The sequence below is a fragment of the Heterodontus francisci genome, chromosome 17 (assembly GCF_036365525.1).
Source record: "Heterodontus francisci isolate sHetFra1 chromosome 17, sHetFra1.hap1, whole genome shotgun sequence".
Lineage (NCBI taxonomy): Eukaryota > Metazoa > Chordata > Chondrichthyes > Heterodontiformes > Heterodontidae > Heterodontus > Heterodontus francisci.
The window spans coordinates 86,976,365-87,000,126 of record NC_090387.1 but is presented as its reverse complement, the minus strand read 5'-3'; the positions used below and the strand labels follow the sequence as shown (position 1 = coordinate 87,000,126).

Genomic DNA, 23,762 nt, shown 5'->3' with positions numbered 1-23,762 from the left:
GTTTTGGTGGTAGTAATCATAATTCAGTCAGTTTTAACATAATTATGGAAAAGGACAAGGATAGAACAGGAGTTAGAGTTCTCAGTTGGGGAAAGGCCAATTTTACTAAACTGAGGAGTAATTTAGCAAAAGTGGACTGGAATTATCTACTTGAAGGTAAATCAGTGTCAGAGATGTGGGAGACATTCAAAGGGGGGATTCAAGGGGTTCATAGTAAACATTTGCCCATAAAGAAAAAGGGTGGGACAGCCAAATCTACAACCCCACGGATGTCAAGCAGCCTACAGGGTAAGATAAGGCAGAAAAGAAAAGCTATGCTTGACACCGAGAACTCAATACTACAGAAAGCCGAGAGGAATATAGAAAGTGGAGGAGTGAAATCAAAAACGAAATTAGGAAAGCAAAGAGTCAGCATGAAAGAATATTGGCAAGCAAAATCAAGGTGAACCCAAAGATGTTTATCAATACATTAAGAGTAAGAGGATAACTAAGGAAAGAGTAGGGCCCATAAAAGACAAAAAAGGTAACCTATATGTAGGGGTGGAAGATGTTGGTATTGTTCTTAATGAATACTTTGCATCTGTCTTCACAAAAGAGGGGGATGATGCAGATATTTTAGTTAAGGAAGAGGTGGGGTGAAGTATTGGGTGTGATAAACATATGGAGAGAGTAAGTGTTAATGCAATTAGCATCCTTGAAAGTTGAAAAATCAGCAGGGCCGGATGAAATGTATCCTAGGCTGTTAAAAGAAGCGAGGAAATAGCAGAAGGTCTGACCATCATTTCCAGTCCTCACTGGATAGTGCTGTGGTGCCGAAGGATAGGAGGACTGCGAACGTTGTACCTCTGTTTAAAAAGGGAGCGAGGGGTAGACTTAATAATTACAGGCCTGTCAGTCTAACCTCAGGAGTGGGCAAATTACTGGAATCAATTCTGAGAGACAGGGCAAACTATCACTTAGAAAGAGACAGATTAATCAAGGACAGTCAGCATGGATTTATTAAGGGAAGATCGTGTCTGACCAAATTGATCGAATTTTTTGAAGAAGTAACAAGGGAGATAAATGAGGCTGGTGTAGTTGATGTGGTCTACATGGATTTTAGCAAGGCTTTTGACAAGGTCCCACATGGCAGACTGGTGAAAAAAATAAAATTCCACGGGATCCAGGGAATTGCAGCAAGTTGGTTACAAAATTGGCTCAGTGGCAGGAAACAATGGGTAATTGTTGACGGGTGTTTTTGTGCATGGAGGGCTGTTACCAGCGGCGTTCCGCAGGGCTCAGTACTGCTTCCTCTGCTTTTTGTGGCATATATGAACGATTTGGACAGAAATGTAGGGGCATGATCAAGAAGTTTGCAGATGACACAAAGATTGGCCATGTGGCAGATAGTGAGGAGGATAGCTGTAGGCTGCTGGAAGATGTTGATGGTCTGGACAGATGGGCAGAAAAGTGGCAAATGAAATTCAACCCGGAGAATTGTGAGGTGATGCATTTGGGGAGGTCAAACAAGGCAAAGGGGAATGGGAAATGGGAAAATACTGAGAAGTGTAGTGGAAGTAACTAAAAGATTGATAAGGAAAGTAAAATTAGAGTACAATAGAAAGCTAGCTAGAAATATAAAGACAGATCGTAAGAGTTTCTATAGATATTTAAAATAGAGAAGAGTTAACAAAGTGAGCGTTAGTCCTATAAAAGTGAGTTTGGGAATTAATAATGGATAATAAGGAGATGGCAGATGAACTGAACTGATATTTTACATCGATATCCACTATTGAGGATACGAGTAACATCCCAGTATTAGCTGTAAGTCAAGAAATGGAAGGGAGGGAGCAACTCAAGAAAATTACAATCACCAGGGAAGTGGCACTGAACAAATTTTTGAGCTGAGGGCTGACAAGTCCTTGGGTCCTGATGGACTTCATCCTAGGGTGTTAAAAGAAGTGGCTACTAAGATAGTTGATGCGTTAGTTTTAATTTTCCAAAATTCCTTAGATTCATAGAAACATAGAAAATAGGAGCAGGAGTAGGCTATTTGGCCCTTCGGGCCTGCTCCGCCATTCAAAAAAGATCATGGCTGATCATCTAATTCAGTATCCTGTTCCCGCTTTCTCCCCATATCCCTTGATCCCTTTGGCATTAAGAAATATATCTATCTCCTTCTTGAATATATTTAATGACTTGGCCTCCACTGCCTTCTGCAATAGAGAATTCCACAGGTTCACCACCCTCTGAGTGAAGAATGTCTCCTCATCTCACTCCCCAGCCATCAGGAACATCTTCCTTGCATCTAGCCTGTCTAGTCCTGTTAGAATTTTATAGGTTTCTATGAGATCCCCTCTCATTCTTCTGAACTCTCGTGAATATAGGCCTAGTCGACCCAATCTCTCCTCACACATCAATCCTGCCATCCCAGGAATCAGCCTAGTAAATCAACTTTGCACTCCCTCCATGGCAAGAACATCCATCCTCAGATAAGGAGACCAAAACTGCACACAATACTCCAAATGTGGTCTCAACAATGTCCTATATAACTGCAGAAAGACATCCTTGCTCCTGTACTCAAATCCTCTTGCAATGAAGGCCAACATACTATTCGCCTTCCTAACTGCTTGCTGCAACAGAATGCTTGCTTTCAGCGATTGGTGTACAAGGACACCCAGGTCTCGTTGCACCTCCCCCTTTCCCAAACCATCACCATTCAGATAATAATCTGCCTTTCTGTTTTTACAACCAAAATGGATAACCTCACATTTATCTACGTTACATTGCATCTGCCATGAATTTGCCCACTCACCCAACTTATCCAAATCACATTGGAGCCTTTTTGTATCCTCCTCACAGCTCACATTCCCCCCCACCCCCAGCTTTGTATCATCTGCAAACTTGAAAATGTTACATTTAGTTCCTTCACCCAAGTCATTAATATATCATGCGAATAGCTGGGGCCCAAGCACTGATCCCTGCGGTACCCCACAAGTCACTGCCTGCCACCTGGAAAAAGACCTGTTTATTCCTACTCTCTGTTTCCTGTCTGTCAACTAATTCTAAACCCATATTACCCCCAATCCCATGTGCTTTAATTTTGCACACTAACCTCTTATGTGGGACCTTATCAAAAGCCTTCTGAAAATCCAAATACACTAGGTTCTCCCTTATCTATTCTACTGGATACATCCTCAAAAAACTCCAGTAGATTTGTTAAGCATGATTTCGCTTTCGTAAACCCATGCTCACTTTGTTCAATCCTGTTTATGCTTTCCAGGTGTTCTGCTATCAAAGAACAAGAACAAAGAACAAAGAACAGTACAGCACAGGAACAGGCCATTCGGCCCTCCAAGCCTGCGCCGATCTTGATGCCTGCCTAAACTACCTTCTGCACTTCCGGGGCCCATATCCCTCTATTCCCTTCCTATTCATATATTTGTCAAGATGTCTCTTAAACGTCGCTATCGTATCGGCTTCCACCACCTCCCCTGGCAGCAAGTTCCAGGCACTCACCACCCTCTGTGTAAAAAAAACTTGCCTCGCACATCCCCTCTAAACTTTGCCCCTCGCACCTTAAACCTCTGTCCCCGAGTAACTGACTCTTCCACCCTGGGAAAAAGCTTCTGACTATCCACTCTGTCCATGCCGCTCATAACTTTGTAAACCTCTATCATGTCACCCCTCCACCGCCGCTGTTCCAGTGAAAACAATCCGAGATTTTCCAACCTCTCCTCATAGCTAATGCCCTCCAGACCAGGCAAGATCCTGGTAAACCTCCTCTGTACCCTGTCCAAAGCCTCCAAGTCCTTCTGGTAGTGTGGCGACCAGAATTGCACGCAATATTCTAAGTGTGGCCTAACTAAGGTTCTGTACAGCTGCAACATGACTTGCCAATATTTATACTCTATGCCCCGACCGATGAAGGCAAGCATGCCGTATGCCTTCTTGACTACCTTAACCACCTGCGTTGCCACTTTCAGTGACCTGTAGACCTGTACGCCCAGATCTCTCTGCCTGTCAATACTCCTAAGGGTTCTGCCATTTACTGTATACCTCCCACCTGCATTAGACCTTCCAAAATGCATTACCTCACATTTGTCCGGATTAAACTCCATCTGCCATTTCTCCGCCCAAGTCTCCAACCGATCTATATCCTGCTGTATCCTCTGACAATCCTCATCATTATCTGCAACTCCACCAACCTTTGTGTAGTCCGCAAACTGACTAATCAGACCAGCTACATTTTCCTCCAAATCATTTATATATACTACAAACAGCAAAGGACCCAGCACTGATCTCTGTGGAACACCACTAGTCACATCCCTCCATTCAGAAAAACACCCATCTACTGTTACCCTCTGTCTTCTGTGACTGAGCCAGTTCTGTATCCATCTTGCCAGCTCACCTCTGATCCCGTGTGACTTCACCTTTTTGCACCAGTCTGCCATGCGGGACCTTGTCAAAGGCTTTACTAAAGTCCATATAGACAACATCCACCGCCCTTCCCTCATCAATCATCTTCATCACTTCCTCAAAAACTCAATCAAATTAGTAAGACACGACCTCCCCTTCACAAAACCATGCTGCCTCTCGCTAATAAGTTCATTTGTTTCCAAATGGGAGTAAATCCTGTCTAGAAGAATCCTCTCTAATAATTTCCCTACCACTGACGTAAGGCTCACTGGCCTATAATTTCCTGGATTATCCTTACCACCCTTCTTAAACAAAGGAACAACATTGGCTATTCTCCAGTCTTCTGGGACCTCACCTGTAGCCAATGAGGATGCAAAGATTTCTGTCAAGGCCCCAGCAAATTCTTCCCTTGCCTCCCTCAGTATTCGAGGGTAGATCCCATCAAGCCCTGGGGACTTATCTACCTTAATGCTTTGCAAGACACCCAACACCTCCTCCTTTTTGATAATGAGATGACTGAGACTATCTGCACTCCCTTCCCTAGGATCATCCACCAAGTCCTTCTCCTTGGTGAATACTGATGCAAAGTACTCATTTAGCACCTCACTCATTTCCTCTGGCTCCACGCATAGATTCCCATCTCTGTGGGACAACCTTTCCCTGGTTACCCTCTTGCTCTTTATATATGTATAAAAAGCCTTGGGATTTTCCTTAATCCTGTTTGCCAATGACTTTTCATGACCCCTTTTAGCCCTCCTAACTCCTTGCTTAAGTTCTTTCCTACTGTCTTTATATTCCTCAAGTGCTTCATCTGTTCCTAGCCTTCCAGCCCTTACAAATGCTTCCTTTTTCTTTGATTAGGCTCACAATATCCAGTGTTATCCAAGCTTCCCGAAACTTGCCAAACTTGTCTTTCTTCCTCACAGGAACATGCAGGTCCTGGATTCTAATCAGCTGACGTTTGAAAGACTCCCACATGTCAGATGTTGATTTACCCTCAAACAGCCGCCCCCAATCTAAATTCTTCAGTTCCTGCCTAATATTGTTATAATTAGCCTTCCCCCAATTTAGCACCTTCACCCGAGGACTACTCTTATCCTTATCCACAAGTACCTTAAAACTTATGGAATTATGGTCATTTCTCCCGAAATGCTCCCCCACTGAAACTTTGACCACCTGGCCGGGCTCATTCCCCAATACCAAATCCAGAATGGCCCCATCCCTAGTTGGACTGTCTACATACTGTTTCAAGTAGCCCTCCTGGATGCTCCTCACAAATTCTGCCCCATCCAAGCCCCGAGCACTAAGTGAGTCCCAGTCAATATTGGGGAAGTTAAAATCACCCACCACTGCAACGCTGTTACCTTTACATCTTTCCAAAATCTGTCTACATATCTGCTCCTCTACCTCCCGCTGGCTGTTGGGAGGCCTGTAGTAAACTCCCAACATTGTGACTGCACCCTTCCTATTCCTGAGCTCCACTCATATTGCCTCGCTGCATGACCTCTCTGAGGTGTCCTCCCGCAGTACAGCTGTGATATTCTCCTTAACCAGTAATGCAACTCCCCCACCCCTTTTACATCCCCCTCTGTCACATCCTTTATGATAGACTCTAGCATTTTCCCCACTATTGATATCAGGCTAACTGGTCTGTAATTCCCTGCTTTTCCTCTCCCTCCTTTTTTAAATAGTGAGGTTACATTTGCCACCCTCCAATCTGTAGGAACTGCTCCAGAGTCTATAGAATTTTGGAAGATGACCACCAATGCATCCACTATTTCCAGGGCCACTTCCTTTAGTACTCTGGGATGTAGATTATCAGGCCCTGGCGATTTGTCAGCCTTTAACTCCATTAATTTCCCTAGCACTATTTTTTTTTACTAATACTAATTTCCTTCAGTTTCTCCCTCTCATTAGACCCTTGGTTCCCTAATATTTCTGGGAGGTCATTTGTGTCCTCCTCTGTGAAGACAGAACCAAAGTATATTTTTAATTGTTCTGCCATTTCTTTGTTCCCTGTTATAAATTTCCCCCATTTCTGACTGTAAGGGACCTACATTTGTCTTCACTAATCTTTTTCTCTTCACATATTTAAAGAAGCTTTTACAGTCAGTTTTTATATTCCCCCAAGTTTACTCTTGTACTCTATTTTCCTCCGCTTAATCAACCTCTTTGTCCTCCTTTGCTGAATTCTAAACTGCTTTTTCTGGCAACTTTATATGCCTCCTCTTTGGATCGAATACTATCTCTAATTTCTTTTCTGAGCCACGGTTGAGCCACCTTTCCGGTTTTATTATTGCACCAGACACAAATGAATAATTGTTGTAATTCATGCACGCGTTCTTTAAATATTATCCTTTGCCTATCCACCGTCAACCCTTTTAGTAAAGTTCCCCAATCTACCATATCCAACTCGCACCTCATACCTTCTTGGTTTCCTTTATTTAGATTCAAGACCCTAGTTTCAGATTCAATTACTTCACTCTCCATCTTAATGAAGAATTCCATCATGTTATGGTCGCTCCTCCCCAAGGGACCCCGCACAACAAGACTGATAATTAATCCTTTCTCATTGCACGATACCCAGTCTAGGACAGCCTGTTCTCCAGTTGGTTCCTCAACATATTGGTCTGAAAAACTGTCACGTACACACTACAGGAAATCCTCCTCCACACTATTATTGCTAATTTGGCTTGACCAATCAATATGGAGATCAAAGTCACCCATGATTATGGTTGTACCCTTATTGCATGCATCTCTAATTTCCTGTTTAATGCCACCCCATGCATCTCCACTACTGTTTGTGGATCTATAGACAACCCTCACCAAGGTTTTATGCCCCTTGGTGTTTCTTAGCTCCACCCATGCAGATTCCACATCATGATTTTCTGAGCCAATATCCTTCCTCACTATTGCACTGATTTCCTCCTTTACTAACAACGCTACCCCACCTCCTTTCCCTTTTTGCCTGTCCTTCTTAAATATTGAGTTCCCATCCTTGGTCACCCTGCAACCATGTCTCTGTAATCGCAACTATATTATAACCGTTTATATCTATTTGCACTGGTAATTCATCTACCTTATTGTGAATGCTCCACGCATTAAGACACAATGCCTTTAGACTTGTCTTTTTAACAGTGTTAGTCATCTTAGCTTTATTTTGCACAACGGCCCCATTTGTTTCTCACCCTTGTTTTCTCCGCCTTCCACTTTTGCTTCTTGCCTTTCTATCTTTCATTTCTATGCTTGTTTCCCCCTCCTCTGTCTCCCTGCTCAGATTCCCATCCCCCTGCCATTATAGTTTAAATCCTCCCGGACAGCACCAGCAAACACTTCCCCCCCGTCCCACCTTCCCCAGAACCGGTCCCAATGTTCCAGAAATCTGAATCCCTCCGCCCTACACCATTTCTACAGCCACGTATTCATCTGATATATCCTGCTATTTCTGCTCTCGCGAACACGTGGCACCGGTAGTAATCCTGAGATTACTACCTTTGAGTTTTGGGGAAGGCTTCGTTAGATTGGAAAATAGCAAATGTAACTCCTTTATTCAAAAAGGGAGGGAAACAAAAGCAGGAAACTACAGGCCAGTTGGATTAACATCTGTCGTTGGGAAAATGTTAGAAGCAATTATTAAAGATGTTATTGCAGGGCATTTAGAAAAATTCAAGATAATCAGGGAGAGTCAACATGGTTTTGTGAAAGGGAAATCATGTTTAACCAATTTATTGGAGTTCTTTGAGGGAGTTACATGTGCTGTGGATAAAGGGGAATCAGCGGATGTATTGTACTTAGATTTCCAGAAGGCATTTGATAAGGCGTTTTATCAAAGGTTATTGCAGAAAATAAAAGCTCATGGTGTAGGGGGTAACATATTGGCAAGGAAAGAAGATTGGTTAGCTAACAGGAAGCAGAGAATAGGCATAAAGGGCCATTTTCTGGTTGCAAGACATAACAAGTGGTGTGCCAAGGGATTGTGCTGGGGCTTCAACTTTTTACAATTTCTATAAATGACTTAGATGAAGGGACCGAAGGTATGGTTACTAAATTTGCTGATGACACAAAGATGGTTAGGAAAATAAGTTGTGGAGAGGACATAAGGAGGCTATAAAGGGATAGAGATAGGTTAAGTGAGTGGGCAAAGACCTGGCAAATGGAGTATAATGTGAGAAAGTGTGAAATTGTCCACTTTGGCAGGAAGATTAAAAAAGAAGCACATTATCTAAATGGTGAGAGATTGCAGAGCTCTGAGATGTAGCGGGATCTGGGTGTCCTAGTGCATGCATCGCAAAAGGTTAGTATGCAGGCACAGCACGTAATTAGGAAAGCTAATAGAATGTTATCATTTATCACAAGGGGAATTGAATACAAAAGTAGAGACGCTTCAGCTGTGCAGGGCATTGGTGAGACAGTACTAGTCTCCTTATTTAAGGAAGGATATAAATGCTTTGGAGGCAGTACAGAGAAGGTTTACTAGACTAATACCTGGAATGAGCGGGCTGTCTTATGAGGAAAGGTTGGACAGGCTAGGCTTGTATCCGCTAGAATTTAGAAGAGTGAGAAGCGACTTGATTGAAACAGAGAAGATCCTGAGAGGTCTTGACAGGGTGGATGTGGAAAGGATGTTTCCCTTGTGGAAGAATCTCGAATTAGGGGTCACTGTTTAAAAATAAGGGGTCGCCCATTTAAGACAGAGATGAGGAGAAATTTTTTCTCTGAGGGTCGTGAGTCTTTGGAATTCTCTTCCTCAAAAGGCATGGGAAGCAGAGTTTTTGAATATTTTTAAGGCAGAGGTAGATAGATTCTAGATAAGCAAGGGGGTGGAAGGTTACAAGGGGGTAGGTGGAAATGCGGAGTAATCAGTTCTGCCATGAACTGATTGGATGGCGGAGCAGGCTCGAAGGGCCAAGTAGCCTAGTCGTGCTCTTAATTCGTATGCAGGGTGTGTATGTTTGTATGACCTTAGAGTGAACATCCACAGATCCCTGAACGTAGCAGGACAGGTCAATAAGGTGGTTAAGATGGCAAATGGAATACTTTCCTTTATTAGCCAAGGTACAGAATATAAGAGCAGCGAGGTCATGCTGGAACTGTATAAATCATTGGTTAGGCTACAACCTGAGTACTGTGTGCAGTTCTGGTGACCTCATTAGAGAAAGGATGTAATCGCACTAGGAAGGGTACAGAGGAGATTTACGAGGATGTTGCAGGGACTGGAAAAATGTAGCTAATAGGAAAGATTGGATAGGCCGGGGTTGTTCTCCTTGGAACAGAGAAGGCTGAGGGGAGATCTGATTGAAATGTAAAAAACTTTGTGGGGCCTGGATAGAATGGAGCTGAAGGGCCTATTTACCTTTGCACAGAGGTCAGTGATGAGGGGGCATAGATTTAAGGTAGAAAGGTTAGAGGTGAGATGAGGAAAATGTTTTCACCCAGAGGATGGTGGGGGTCTGGAACTCACTGCCTGAAAGGGTAGTTGAGGCACAAACCCTCATCTCATTCAAAAGGCGTCTGGATATGCACCTCAAGTGCTGTAATCTGCAGGGCTATGGACCAAATGCTGGAAGGTGGGATTAGACTGGGTGGATCGTTTTTCGGCCAGCACAGACACAATGGGTCAAGTGGCCTCTTTCTGTGCCATAACATTTCTATGATTCTATGAAAAAACAACTGAAGTAGCCATAACAGAGTATCATTATCACAACTGTTATAATCATTTGACTTCAAAAGAAAAAACTTACATAGAATTACATAGAATATTACTGGATAGAAACAGGCCTATTGGCCCAACAGATTCATGCCGGTGCTTATGCTTCACAACAGTCTCTTCTGACCCTATTTTATCTAACCCGATCAACATCTCCCTCTATTCCATTCTCCCTCATATACTTATCCAGCCTCCTCTTAAATGCATCCATGTTATTCGTCTCAACCACTCCATATGATAGTGAGTTCCATATTCCAACAACTCTCTGGGTAAAGAAGAGTAAAAACCGATAGTGACAATCCCTTGTTAATTGGGAAGCTATGCTGTGCTGAGTTTGAGAGTTTGTACATTCTTGGTGTTACACATGCACTTACCTTGTTAGAAACCGGTTTAACAGACACCAGCACGTCAGCGGATACTTTGCCCGCATTGATGATCTTGAAGCGGGCTTCAGCCTGCTGTCCGACATATATGTTATGGAAGAGGAATCTCTTCTCGTCCTCCACATAGACTCTGCTACTCCCCAGTGTCTGCAGACACTGGTGGAGATTAATGTTCTGGCAAATACGATGCTCCTCAAAGATGGAAGCAATGTCATCCACCACAATACCTGGGCAAGCAATGGAAACCAATTAGTCTACAGCAAAGGAAGAGGCCACTGGCAGGCTTTACATAGGATAATGCACAGGCAACAGGTTACTCAATATCATCTGAAGGAATTTAAAAAGCATTTCAGAAATGTGGAAATCAGATCTATTTCTTACACAACAAATCCCGAAGCACCTATTCTCAACTTAGAAAACCTAAAAGTATATCCTTTGCTCAGAAGACCATTCCAAGTTTCTGAGGTTAAATTTCCTCAGGGTTTGTCCTGTTCTACCAGTGTATCCCCAGCAGAAACCCCCTTTACTTCCATAAACAAGATTTTTGCCAGACCTCTGCTGAAGCTACAGTAATGGAGTGTGAGAAGGCCTGATGAAATGTATAGAATAAGAGGGTAAAAATGGTATTGCGCCAAATCCTGGAGAATATTGAGAAAACAGATCTGGAAATTGCATACGTTCAGTCAATGATTTTCTGGACATTTGAGAAAATTTAAAGATTGTAGAAATATGAAACAGGAAGAGACATTAAGAAAGAGGCACACAGACAGAGATAGACAAATGGTGAGGGGAGAGATAGAGAGATACACACACAGATGTAAAGAGATAGACCAAGATACAGAAAGACAGAGAGATACACTGAAAGGGAACATAGGAACAGGAGTAGGTCATTCAACCTCCCTGTTCCAAAATTCAATTAGATCATGGCTGATATGTATCTTTATTCCTTTTGCCTGCCCTGGTACCATAACCCTTACTACCCTTGCCGACCAAAAATTTATCAATATCAGTTTTGAAATTTTCAATTCACTTCATCTCAACTGCTTTTTGCTGCAAGAGTTCGAGATTTTCACTATCCTTTGTGTGAACTAGTACTACCTGACATCACCCCTGAACAGCCTAGCTCTAATTTTAAAAGTTATGCCCCTTTGTTCCGAACTATCCCATCTGAGGAAATAGTTTCTCAATGTACCCTATCAAATCATTTAATCAACTTAAACACCTCAATTGGAACATTCTTTCAATATTCTTTCTTGAACTTTCTTGATCAGTGTGTTTCTAATGAGGAAGCAAGAAGTGCTGGATCTCATTCTGGGGAATAAAGTAAGATAAGTGAAGCACGTTTCAGTGGAAGAACATTTGGGGAACAACTAGGTTTAGAACAGTTCTGGAAAAGAATACAATAAAGCAATAAAAATACTTAACTGGAAGAGGGCTAACTTTACTGAAAATCCAGGTGGATTGGAATCAAAAATTGGTAGGCAAAACAGTAAGTGAACAATAGGAAGCTTTCAAAGAAGAGATGGTTCAGGTACAGAGTAGACAGATTCCCAGGGGAAAGGAAGGACATCCAAAGCTAGAGCTCCCTGGATGACAAAAGATATAGAGGTTAAAATGAGACAGAAAAAGGCTTATGACAATTGTACGGTTCATAATACAATACCGAACCAAGCTAAATCTAGGAAGTACAGAGGAGATCTAAAAAGGACAAAAGAGGCAAATATATATGAAAATATATTTGTGGCTCACATAAAAGGGAATCCAAAAGTATTCTAAAGTATTTTAGAAACACAAATAATTAAAGGGTAGTCAAAGGAAGGGTGGGATCAATTAGGGAGCAAAAAGGAGATATTCCTTTGGAGGCAAAGGGCATGGCGAAAGTGTTCACTAGAGAAAGAGGATGCTGGCATTGTAGTAGTAAAGGAGCAGGCAGCAGTGATATTAGATAGGATAAAAATAGATAAAAAGGAGACACTCCCAAGGTCGACAGCACTCAAAGTAGAAAAGTCACCTGGCTGAGATGAGGTGCACCCTATGTTACTGAGGCAAGTAAGGGCAGAAATTGCAGAGGTTCTGGCCACAATATTCCAAACCTCCTTGGATATGGAGGTGATGCCTGAGGACTGGAGAACTGTTTAAGAAGGGGAGAGTGATTAAACCCATAAACTAAAAGGTTAGACAGCCTAATGTGGGGGAAACTTTTACAGGCAATAATCCAGGACAAAGTAAACTGGCATTTGGAAAAGTATGGCTAATAAAATGAAAGTCAGCGTGGATTTGTTAAAAGTAAATCATGTGTGATTAATTTGATCACATTCTTCAATTAAGTACCAGAGACAGTTGATGAGGGTTGTGTGGTTGATGTTGTGTATATGGACTTTCAATAATTGTTTAACTAAGCAATACATAAATAGACTTGTTAGCAAAACTAAAGTGCATGAGATTAAAGGAACAGCAACAGCACAGATATGAAAGTGGCTGAGAGACAGAAAGCAGAGAGTAGGGTGAACAGCTATTTTTCAGATTGGAAGGAGATATACAGTCGTGCTCCCCAGGGACTGTAATTAGGACCACTGCTCTTTTTGATATCTATTAATGACCTGGGATTTGGTATACAGGGCATAATACCAAAATTTGCAGATGACACAAAACTTGAAAATGTAAATAATAAGGATAGTAACAGACTTCAGAAGTACATAGACTGGTGAAATTTAATGTAGAGAAGTGTGAAGTGATATATTTTGCTGGGAAGAATGAAAAAAAAAGCGATACAAACTAATAATACAATTTTGAAGGGGGTGCAGGAATAAAGAAGCCTAGGGTGTATGTAGACAATTTTTTGAAAGTAGATGGACAAGTTGAGAAGGCTGGCAAAAAGCATGTGAGATCCTTGGCTTTATTCATGAAGGAATTGAGTACAAAAACAAAGAATTTGTGCTAAATCTTCATAAAACTCTGGTTAGGCCTCAGCTGGAGCATTTTGTTCAATTCTGGGCAGCACACTTTAGGAACAATGTCAAGGCCTTGGAGAGGGTATAGAATTGATTTAGTAGAACCATACCAGTAATGAGGGACTTCAGTTATGTGGAGAGACTGGATAAGATGGGGTTATTCTCCTCAGAGCAGAGAAGGTTAAGGGGAGATTTGATAGAGGTGTTCAAAATCATGAATGGTTTTGATAGAGTCGATAAGGATAAACTGTTTCCAGTAACGTAAGGTCAGTATCAGTGGACTCTGATTTAAAAAGATTGGCAAAAGAACCAGAGATGACATGAGGAACCATTTCTTAGCATAGCGAATTATGATAATCTGAATGTACTACCTAAAAGGGTGATGGAAGCAGATCCAATAGTAACATTCTAAAGGGAATTGGATAAAAACTTAAGGAAAGAAAATGTAGAGCTATAGGAAAAAAGCAAAGGGCAGGGATTAGTTGAATAGTGCTACCAAAGAGCCGGCACAAGTATGATAGGCCAAATGGCTTTGTTTTGTGTTGTATCATTCTATTCTGGGGAATGCAAGCCTAGTTTGTGCAACCTGCCCTCATGATTTTAAGCCTGGTATCATTCTACTGAATGGCACTGAATGCCCTCCAAGGCAAACATATCTTTCCTGAAGTGTAGTGCCCTGAACTGAATACAGTACTTAAAATGTGGTCGAACCAGAACTCTCGTGTAACTTCTACCCCATTATATTCCAGTGCCCTTGAGTTGAAGGTTAATATTCCATTAACCTTTTATATGATTTTTTTTGTACCTGTCCACTAGATGGGAAGAGACAGAGACCCAGTGTTGTCAAACCCCAGGAGTCCGATTAAAGTTCTACCAAAGGCCAGGCCCATCCAACAGCGCAGCTGGATCCTACACCTGTACTACTAAATACTATAAACCTGAACATCTGTTGGAGCTCAAATGCAGCAGTTGCTCCATGATCGACCCCATCACAGAACTCAACCACTGACCAAGCAAAGTTTGTGGGGTCAGGGGAAGAAGACTGCAAGAGTAGGCCTTCAACCCTGTGTGGCACATTTGTGGCATTTTGGTTTAAAGGCTCCAAAGCAAATTCATCAATCCCTATCTCTGCAAACTCCTCCAACCATAAAATCCTCGAGATCTCTGCACTCCTTCAATTCTGGTCTCTTGCACATCCCTGATTTCCTTTACACCACCACTGAAAGCCATGCCTTCAGTTGCCTAGACCCTAAGCTCTGGAATTTTCTCCCTAAATATCTCCACTTCTCTTTCCTCTTTTAAGATGCTCATCTTTGACCAAGCTTTTGGCAAACTGTGCCAGTACCTCCTTATGTGGCTTCTGGTTAAATTTCATGCAAACATACGAATTAGAAGCAGGAGTAGACCCCTTGGCCCCTCGAGCTTGTTGACCTGAGTGTAACCTCAACTCCACATTCCTGCCTACCCCTGATAACCTTCCACCCCCTTGCTTATCAAGAATCTATCTACCTCTGCCTTAAAAATATTCAAAGACTCTGCTTCCATCACCGAGAGAATTCCAAAGGTTCATGTCCCTCTGACAGAAAACATCCTCATCTCTGTCTTAAATAGACGACCTCTTATTTTTTAAACAGTGACCTCTAGTTCAAGATTCTCCCACAAGGGTAAACATCCTTTCTACATCCTCCCTGTCAAGACCGCTCAGAATCTTATATATTTCAGTCAAGTCGCTTTTTATCTTCTAAACTCCAGCGGATACAAGCCTAGCCTGTCCAACCTTTCCTCATAAGACAACGTGCCCATTCCAGGTATTAGTCTAGGAAACCTTCTCTGAACTCCTTCCTTAAATAAGGAGACCAATACTGTACACAGTACTCCAGATGTGGTCTCACCAATGCCCTGTACAGCTGAAGCATAACCTCCCTACTTTTGTATTCAATTCCCCTCACAATAAATGATAACATTCTATTAGCTTTCCCAGTTACTTGCTGCACCTGCATACTAACTTTTTGCAATTCATGCACTAGGACACCCAGATCCCTGTGCATCTCAGAGCTCTCAATCTCTCACCATTTAGATAATATGCTTCTTTTTCATTCCCCCTGCCAAAATGGACAATTTCACACTTTCCCACATTATACTCCATTTGCCAGGTCTTTGCCTACTCACTGAACCAATTTATAATCCCTTTGGTGCCTCCTTATGTCCTCTTCACAACTTAGTTTTCTACTTATCTTTGTGTCATCAGCAAATTTAGCAACGATACCTTCAGTCTCTTCATCTAAGTCATTTACATAGATTGTAAAAAGTTGAGGCCCCAGCACTGATCCCTGGGGCACACCACTCGTTACGTCTTGCCAACCAGAAAATGGCCCATTTATGCCTAGACTCTGTTTCCTGTTAGCTTACCAATCTTCTATCCACGCCAATATGTTACATCCTACACCATGAGCTTTTTCTTTCCGCAATAACCTTTGATGTGGCACCTTATCAAATGTCTTCTGCACATGTTACTTCTTCAAAGAACTCCAATAAATTGATTAAACATGATTTCTCTTTCACAAAGCCATGTTGACTCTGCCTGGTTCCCTTGAATTTTTCCAACTGCCCTGCTATAATGTCTTTAATAATAGTTTCCAACACTTTCCCTCTGACCAATGTTAATCTACCTGGCCTGTAGTTTCCTGCTTTCTGTCTCCCTCCATTTGAATAAATGTCATCTGATTACAGCCCTGTGGAGCGCCTTGAGATGCTTTACTATGTTAAAGCCGCTGTGAGTTCAAAATTCAAGTTGAAGGGTTTGCAACCCTCTCAGCCAGAATCACAGAATTGTTACAGTGCAGAAGGAGGCCATTTGGCCCATCATGTCTGCACCAGCTCTCTGAAAGAGCAACTCTCTCAGTTCAATTCCCCTGCCTTCTCCCCGTAACCCTGCACATTCTTCCTTTTCATATAACTGTCGAATTCCCTTTTGAATGCTTCAATTGAACCTGCTTCCACCATGTTCTCAGACAGCTCATTCCAGACCTTAGCCACTCGCTGCGTGAAAAAGTTTTTCCTCATGTCACTTTTGCTTGTCTTACCATATACTTTAAATCTGTGCCCTCTCGTTCTTGATCCTTTCATGAGTGGAAACAGTTTCTCTCTATCTACTCTATCCAAACTCCTCATGACTTTGAATACCTCTATCAAATCACCTCTCAGCCTTCTATTCTCCAAGGAAAACAGTCCTAACTTCTCCAATCTATCTTCATAACTGAAATTCTTCATCCCTGAAACCATTCTCATGAATCTTTTCTGTACTCTTTCCAATGCCCTCACACCTTTCCTCAAGTGTGGCGCCCAGAATTGGATGCAATACTCCAGCTGAGGCCGAAGTAGTGTCTTATACAATTTCAACATAACTCTTGTACCCTATGCCCCCATTAATAAAGCCCAGGATACTGTATGCTTTATTAACCGCTCTCTCAACCTGTCCTGCCACCTTCAATAACTTATGCACATATACACCTGGGTACCTCTGCTCCTGCACCCGCTTTAGAATTGTACCCTTTTTTAATAATATTGCCTCTCTGTGTTCTTCCTATCAAAAGGAATCACTTCACATTTCTCTGCATTGAACTTCATCTGCCAGCTGTCTGCCCATTCCATCAACTTGTCTATGTCATTTTGAAGTTCTACACTATCCTCCTCACAGTTCACAATGCTTCCAAGTTTCATATCAACTGCAAACTTTGAAATTGTGCCCTGCACACCAAGGTCTAACTCATTAATAAAGATCATGAAAAGCGAGGGTCCCAAAACTGATCCCTGGGGAACTCCACTACAAACCTTCCTCCAGCACGAAAAACATCCATTAACCACTACTCTTTGTTTCCTGTCACTCAGCTAATTTCATATCCTAATTTCATTTGCTATTTGATTCACTCCATATGATAGCAAGACATGGGTGAGCCACCTGGATACAGAAAAGGCTATATGCCCTGACAACATTGCGCCTGTAGTGAAGACTTGTGTTCCAGAACTAGCCATAGTCTGGCCAAGCTGTTCTAGTACAGCTCAACACTGACATCTACCCGACAAAGTGGAAAATTGCCAGTCAGTGTAGGTCTTGGTCCAAACATGGGCAAAAGAGTTGAATTCAGGAGGTGAGGTGAGAGTGATTACCTCTGAAATTAATGCATCATTTGACTGAGTGTGACATCAAAGAGCCCTCATAAAATTGAAGTCGATGGGAATCAGGGAGAAAACTCTCCACTGGTTGGAGTCACACCGATACAAAGGAAGATGGCTGTGGTTGTTGGAGGCCAATCATCTCAGCCCCAGGACATCATTGTAGGAGTTCCTCAGGGCAGTGTCCTATGCCCACTCATTTTTAGCTGCTTCATCAATGACTTTGCCTCAATAAGGTCAGAAGTCAGGATATTCGCTAATGATTGCACAGTGCTCAGTTCCATTCACAATTCCTCAGATAATGAAGCACTCTGTTCCCACATACAGCAAGACCTGGACAACACTCGGATGCTCGTACATTCGTTTGTAACATTCAGGCTCGGGCCAATAAGTGGCAAGTAACATTTGCGCCATGCAAGCGCCAAGCAATGATCATCTCCAACAACAGAGAGTCAAACCACCTCTCCTTGATTTCAATGGCATCAACATCACTGAATTCCCCTACCATCACCATCTTAGGGGATAACCATTGACCAGAATCTTAACTGGGCCAGCTGCATAAATACCGTGGCTACAAGACAGGTCAGAGGCTAGGAATTCTATGGCAAGTGACTTACCTCCTGACTCCCTAAAACCTTTTGGCTATCTACAGGCATATATCAGGAGTGTAACGCAATACTCTCCACTTACTTGGATGAGTGCAGACACAACAATCTAGAAGTTTGAAGCCATCCAGTCAAAGCAACCCACTTGACTGGCATTCCATCCACCACCTTAAATATTCACTCCCTCCACCACATTGCACAGTGGCAGCAGTGTGCATCATCAACAAGATGCATTGCAGCAACTTTCCAAGGCTTCTTCGACACAATCTCCCAAACCTGCAACCTCTACCACCAAGATGGACAAGTGCAACAGATGCATGAGAACATCACCACCTACAAGTTCCCCTTCAACTCACACAGCAGCCTGACTTGGAACTATACCGTTGTTCCTTCAACGTCACTGGGATAAAATCCTGGAATTTCCTCTCCAACAGTACTGTAGGTGTGCCTTTACCACACGGACTGCAGAGGTTCAATAAGTTGGTGCATCACCAGCTTCTTCAGAGCAGTTTGAGATGGGTAATAAATGCTAGCCTTGCCAACAATGCTTATGTCCCATGAATAAATTTTAAAAATGACATTTGTTGTTATAAATTGTAGCTGAGTTTTGTTCTCTCTGAACGTACTTGGTGCACAGCATTCGATGACGAGCCAGTATGGAATACCAGTCGGACTGTCGTTCGGATCCCGGTCAGTTATGTCAATGCTCAGGAGCTCTTCGTATTTCCCAATCTGGTCGGCGGAACACTCCACAGTAAGGGTTTGCTGGGCTCCAGGGAGCACAACTCCATAGCCAGGGACTACTGTAAACATTCCAACTGTCAAACGGGCCTACGTGAAAGGCAAAAACAGAAACCGTTAAGTTACTGAGAACGAGAGCATACAATTGACTTAGGACAATGTTTTAAAATTTCATTTTTCGAATATGGGTGTTACTGACAACATTTATTGCCCATCCCTAGTTCTTCTTCAGAATGTGGTGGTGCGGTCTTCATGGTGAAGCTACTCCCAAAATACAGTCTGGGTACAGAGTTTAGGATTTTGACCCAGCAACAATGGTGTGCAATTTGGAGTGTTTGGTGGTGATGGTGTTCATGTGCATCTGCTGTCCTTGTCTTTCTAAGTGGTAGAAGTCCCAGGTTTGGGAGGTGCTGTTGAAGGAGCGCTACATTCTATGCTAATGTGCTACAAAAGTGTAATGTAGAGGTAGGACCACACCAGTGGGTGACAATGTAAAAAAGCTATTTTTTTTTTTAGTGCTCCAATGCACAGTGCCACAAACTGGGAGGATGTGTGTTCTAGATTTCGATGTCAATACACATTGACAGATGTTGCCAATGTGGAAGCAAGGGAAACCAAGGGAAGGATTATCCCAAGGTATCATCACAGAACTCTGAGCAGCTGCCAGATTCTATCATTGGCAGAGGCCCCAGAGGAGGTCAGCTACTTGCTTCCACAGTCAAGAATTTGCATGGCACAGTCATTCTCATTCTATTCCCTCCTATCGCAGAGGGGAAAAATCACCAAAGTGACTATCAATATAAGAAAATCTGCACTCTGGGATAGGCAGATCATCCCTCCATTCAGATTTATTATCTCAATGACCTGTGACAATCCTCAGTTCATAGACCAGCAAATTGCTCACATTAAAACAACAGAATTAGTAAAACAAAACAAAAAGTACCTCATCCTATTCCACTTCTCTTGCCTCTCTTTTAAAATCCAAGCTCTATGATTCTATGTTTAAAAAGGCAAATGGAATGTTGGCATTTAGTGCAAGAGGGATGGAGTATGAAAGTAGGGAGGTCTTGCTACAATTGTACAGATCATTGGTGAGACCGCACCTTTTTTTAATTCATCCATGGGATGTGGGCGTCACTGGCTCAGCCAATATTTGTTGCCCATCCCTAATTGCCGTTGAGAAGGTGGTGGTAAGCTGCCTGCACTGGAGAGGGTGCAGAGGAGACTCACCAGGGTCTTACCTGGGCTGGAGCATTTCAGCTATGAAGAAAGACTGAAAAGGCTAGGGTTGTTTTCCTTAGAACAGAGAAGGATGAGGGGGGGACATAATCGAGGTATACAAAATTATGAGGGGCACTGATAGATTAGACAGGAAGAGGCTTTTTTCCTTAGAGGAGGGGTCAATAACCAGGGGGCATAGATTTAAGGTAAGGGGCAGGAGGTTTAGAGGGGATTTGAGGGAAATCTTTTTCACCCAGAGGGTGTTTGGAATCTGGAATACATTCCCTGAAGTGGTGGTAGAGGCAGGAACCCTCACAACATTTAAGAAGTATTTAGATGAGTACTTGAAACGCCATAGCATACAAGGCTATGGGCCAAGTGCTGGAAAATGGGACTAGAATAGTTAGGTGCTTGATGGCCGGCACAGACACGATGGGCCAAAGGGCCTGTTTCTGTGCTGTATAACTCTATGACTCTATGACCCACATCCTAGAGAAAAATCCCCCAAATCACTTACAACCATACTTACAAACTCCCAAATGCCTAGCTTTTGGCCTTCCATTCACTGCAACACTTCTGCAGCCGTCAATCAGTTCAAACACTCACCATCTCCAACCCTGATGCCTTTCAGTCCAGCAAAACCTTTACTTTCCCCCTTTCTCCCAATCTTCAGTCACTCAAGTTCAAGGGGTGCAGATTTGACAAGTATCTGGTGCATGATTGGTTTAAATCATGCGGCACAATGGCGCAGTGGTTAGCACCGCAGCCTCACAGCTGGGCGACCCAGGTTCAATTCTGGGTACTGCCTGTGCGGAGTTTGCAAGTTCTCCCTGTGACCGCGTGGGTTTTCGCCGGGTGCTCCGGTTTCCTCCCACAGACAAAAGACTTGCAGGTTGATAGGTAAATTGGCCATTGTAAATTGCCCCTAGTGTAGGTAGGTGGTAGGGATTATGGGATTACTGCAGGGTTAGTATAAATGAGTGGTTGTCGGTCGGCACGGACTCAGTGGGCCGAAGGGCCTGTTTCAATGCTGTATCTCTAAATAAATAAAATAAAAATCAATAAATAAAATATAATAATATCCATTACAAGACCTGGCTAGATCACATCAACATTATTGGGTCACACTTTCCTCCATCCAAGCCACCCACTACTCCAGCGTCATCTTGGAGGCCAAAGGTAACCCTTTAGCAGCAAATATCTTCATAACCCCCTCTACCCTTCCCTCTCCAACAAGTGTGAGGAGCTCATGGACTTCTTTTTCATAGAGATTGAGATGATCTGTGCCACTGCCTCTGCTGCTTCACTCCATCTCCAAGTTCACCACATCGCATCCAACTCCACTCAGCTCTCCTCTGTCCTAGCCTAAACCCATGTTTTTCTTCATTTTCTCTCGCATCTCCCCTCATGCCATCTCCAAGCCCATCTTGTCCATGAGACTCACTTCCTGCTCCCATGACTGCATTCCCACTAAACAGCTGACCACCAAACCTCACGTCTTGTCCTCCATGCCTGCTGGCATTGTAAATGGTTCCCTCTCGCAGTCACTGATCCCGACTTTTGTTCTGTTCCTTTTCAAATGCTATTTTTCTACAATATCCTGATGTGTTTTCCCCGACGGTTTACACCCGAAACATTAACTACACAGGTGCTGCCTGTCCTGCTGAGAATTTCCTGCATTTTCTGTTTTGTACCAGGAACAGGACCATTGGCTGTCTCTGGTTTTGAAGTCCAGTTGAACAGAGCATGTTCTCACAACTATTCCTGTAACCAGATCCTCTACGCCAAGAGCCACACTCACCTGAGGTGCTTGTTCTTTCGGTTTCTGAGTTCCACTGGATTTATCCTGGACCTTCATAAGCTTTAGCTTTGAACTAACAGCACTATATAACACAAAAAAAGAAAAGAGCTATAGTTTCTGAAAAAGTGAATTAGTAACATATGAAATAGTCCTGAAAATACAAGAAAGCATAGTATCATAGAATAATACAGCACAGAAGGAGGCCATTCGAAGGTTCACTAGACTGATTCCTGATTTGGTGGGACTGTCCTATGAGGAGAGATTGAGGAGGTTGGGCCTGTATTCTCTAGAGTTAAGAAGAATGAGAGGTGATCTCATTCAAACATACAAAATTCTTACAAGGCTCAAAAAGGTTGATGCAGGAAAGATGTTTCCCCTGGCTGGGGAGTCTGTTACCAGATGACAGTCGCAGAATAAGGGATTGGCCATTTAGGACTGAGACAAGGAGGAATTTCTTCACTCAGAGGGTGGCGAATCTGGGGAATTCTCTATCCCAGAGGGCAGTGGAGGCTCAGTCATTGAGTATGTTCAAGACAGAGATCAATAGATTTCGAGATAGTAAAGATATCAAGGGATATGGGGATAGTGTGGGAAAATGACATTGAGGTAGAAGACCAGCCATGATTGAGTTGAATGGTGGAGAAAGCTCGAGGGGCCAAATGGCCTACTCCTGCTCCTATTTTCTATGTTACTATTCAGCTCATCTTGCCTATGCTAGCTCTTTGAAAGAGCCATCCAATTAATTCCTCTCCCCTGCTCTTTCCCCAAAGCACTGCAAACATTTTCTCTTCAAGTATTAATCCAACTCCCTTTTGAAAGTTATTATTTAATCTGCTTCCCCTTTCAAGCAGTGCTTCCCAGATCATAACTCACTTTATAAAAAAAATTTCCTCATGTCACCTCTGGTTCTTTGGCCAATTACCTTATATTTGTGCCCTCTGGTTACTAAGGCATATATCTAGTGGGAGGGTGGAGGCTCTTGTGGAGATAAGCACCAGTATGGACCAGTTGTGCCGAATGGCCTGTTTTTGTGCTGTATATTCTGTGCAATTTGAAACAACCAGTATCTGGAGAAAATGAGCAGTGCATTAGATCACTTGTCCTCATCTCCTATGCTCTGAATGTAATGTAAACTAATGGGATGAACATTTCCTCACAGACTGCTATGAGGCTGCAAAGTTCAATGAGTTTGGGACCGCCTTCTAGTTGGAATGAGTTAACAGTTCTAATCGGCACACAATTTGAAATTATTTGATGTTAAATTGACACCCTTGTGCAGAGATCTGGAGAAGTGCCATGTTGGTGCAGTAGTGAGGCAGTTTTCTGAGATTGAGGCTGAGATGTGCAGCTTGAAGAATTCACCTATACCTTGGTGTTAAGCCATACATTCATCCTACATCAACATGTTCATGATTTTGCTACAAACTAGAAGTTTGCTGCAAACACAGAAGAAAACTCCCCCTCCTCACTGTCCAGGAAAAATAAAGGAAGTTTTGCACGACATTGAACTCATTCCTTGGGTCACAGTCGCATTTGGATGCTGAGTGCAATAAAAGGTTATTATCCTGTCCCCCTCTTACTATCTTGACGAGTTTCTTCTTATTTTTAAAGTGAATATTAATAAATGGGGTGAAATGGATGATTGCAGATGTTCATCATAAAACCTGTGAAAAACTACAAAGGAACAATAGTGATAGCCAAACTCACTCTTATTGTGATAGCTGAGCTCACTCTTAGGCATGGATTTTCTTCTCCCACTGCCACTCCTGGTGGTGGGTGAAA

At 42.7% G+C, this 23,762-nt stretch overlaps 1 protein-coding gene across 1 annotated transcript in view; it reads right to left on the bottom strand.

The window, feature by feature from the left end:
• Positions 1 to 23,762, bottom strand: part of hydin (HYDIN axonemal central pair apparatus protein) — a 1,234,740-nt gene that overhangs the window by 231,303 nt on the left and 979,675 nt on the right. Inside the window, exons 59-61 of the mRNA XM_068049816.1 lie at positions 21,981 to 22,062; positions 18,844 to 19,048; positions 10,480 to 10,715 (exon numbers count right to left, since the gene is read on the bottom strand). Coding sequence (XP_067905917.1) covers positions 10,480 to 10,715; positions 18,844 to 19,048; positions 21,981 to 22,062 — 523 coding nt within the window. The remainder of the gene's footprint in view (positions 1 to 10,479; positions 10,716 to 18,843; positions 19,049 to 21,980; positions 22,063 to 23,762) is intronic.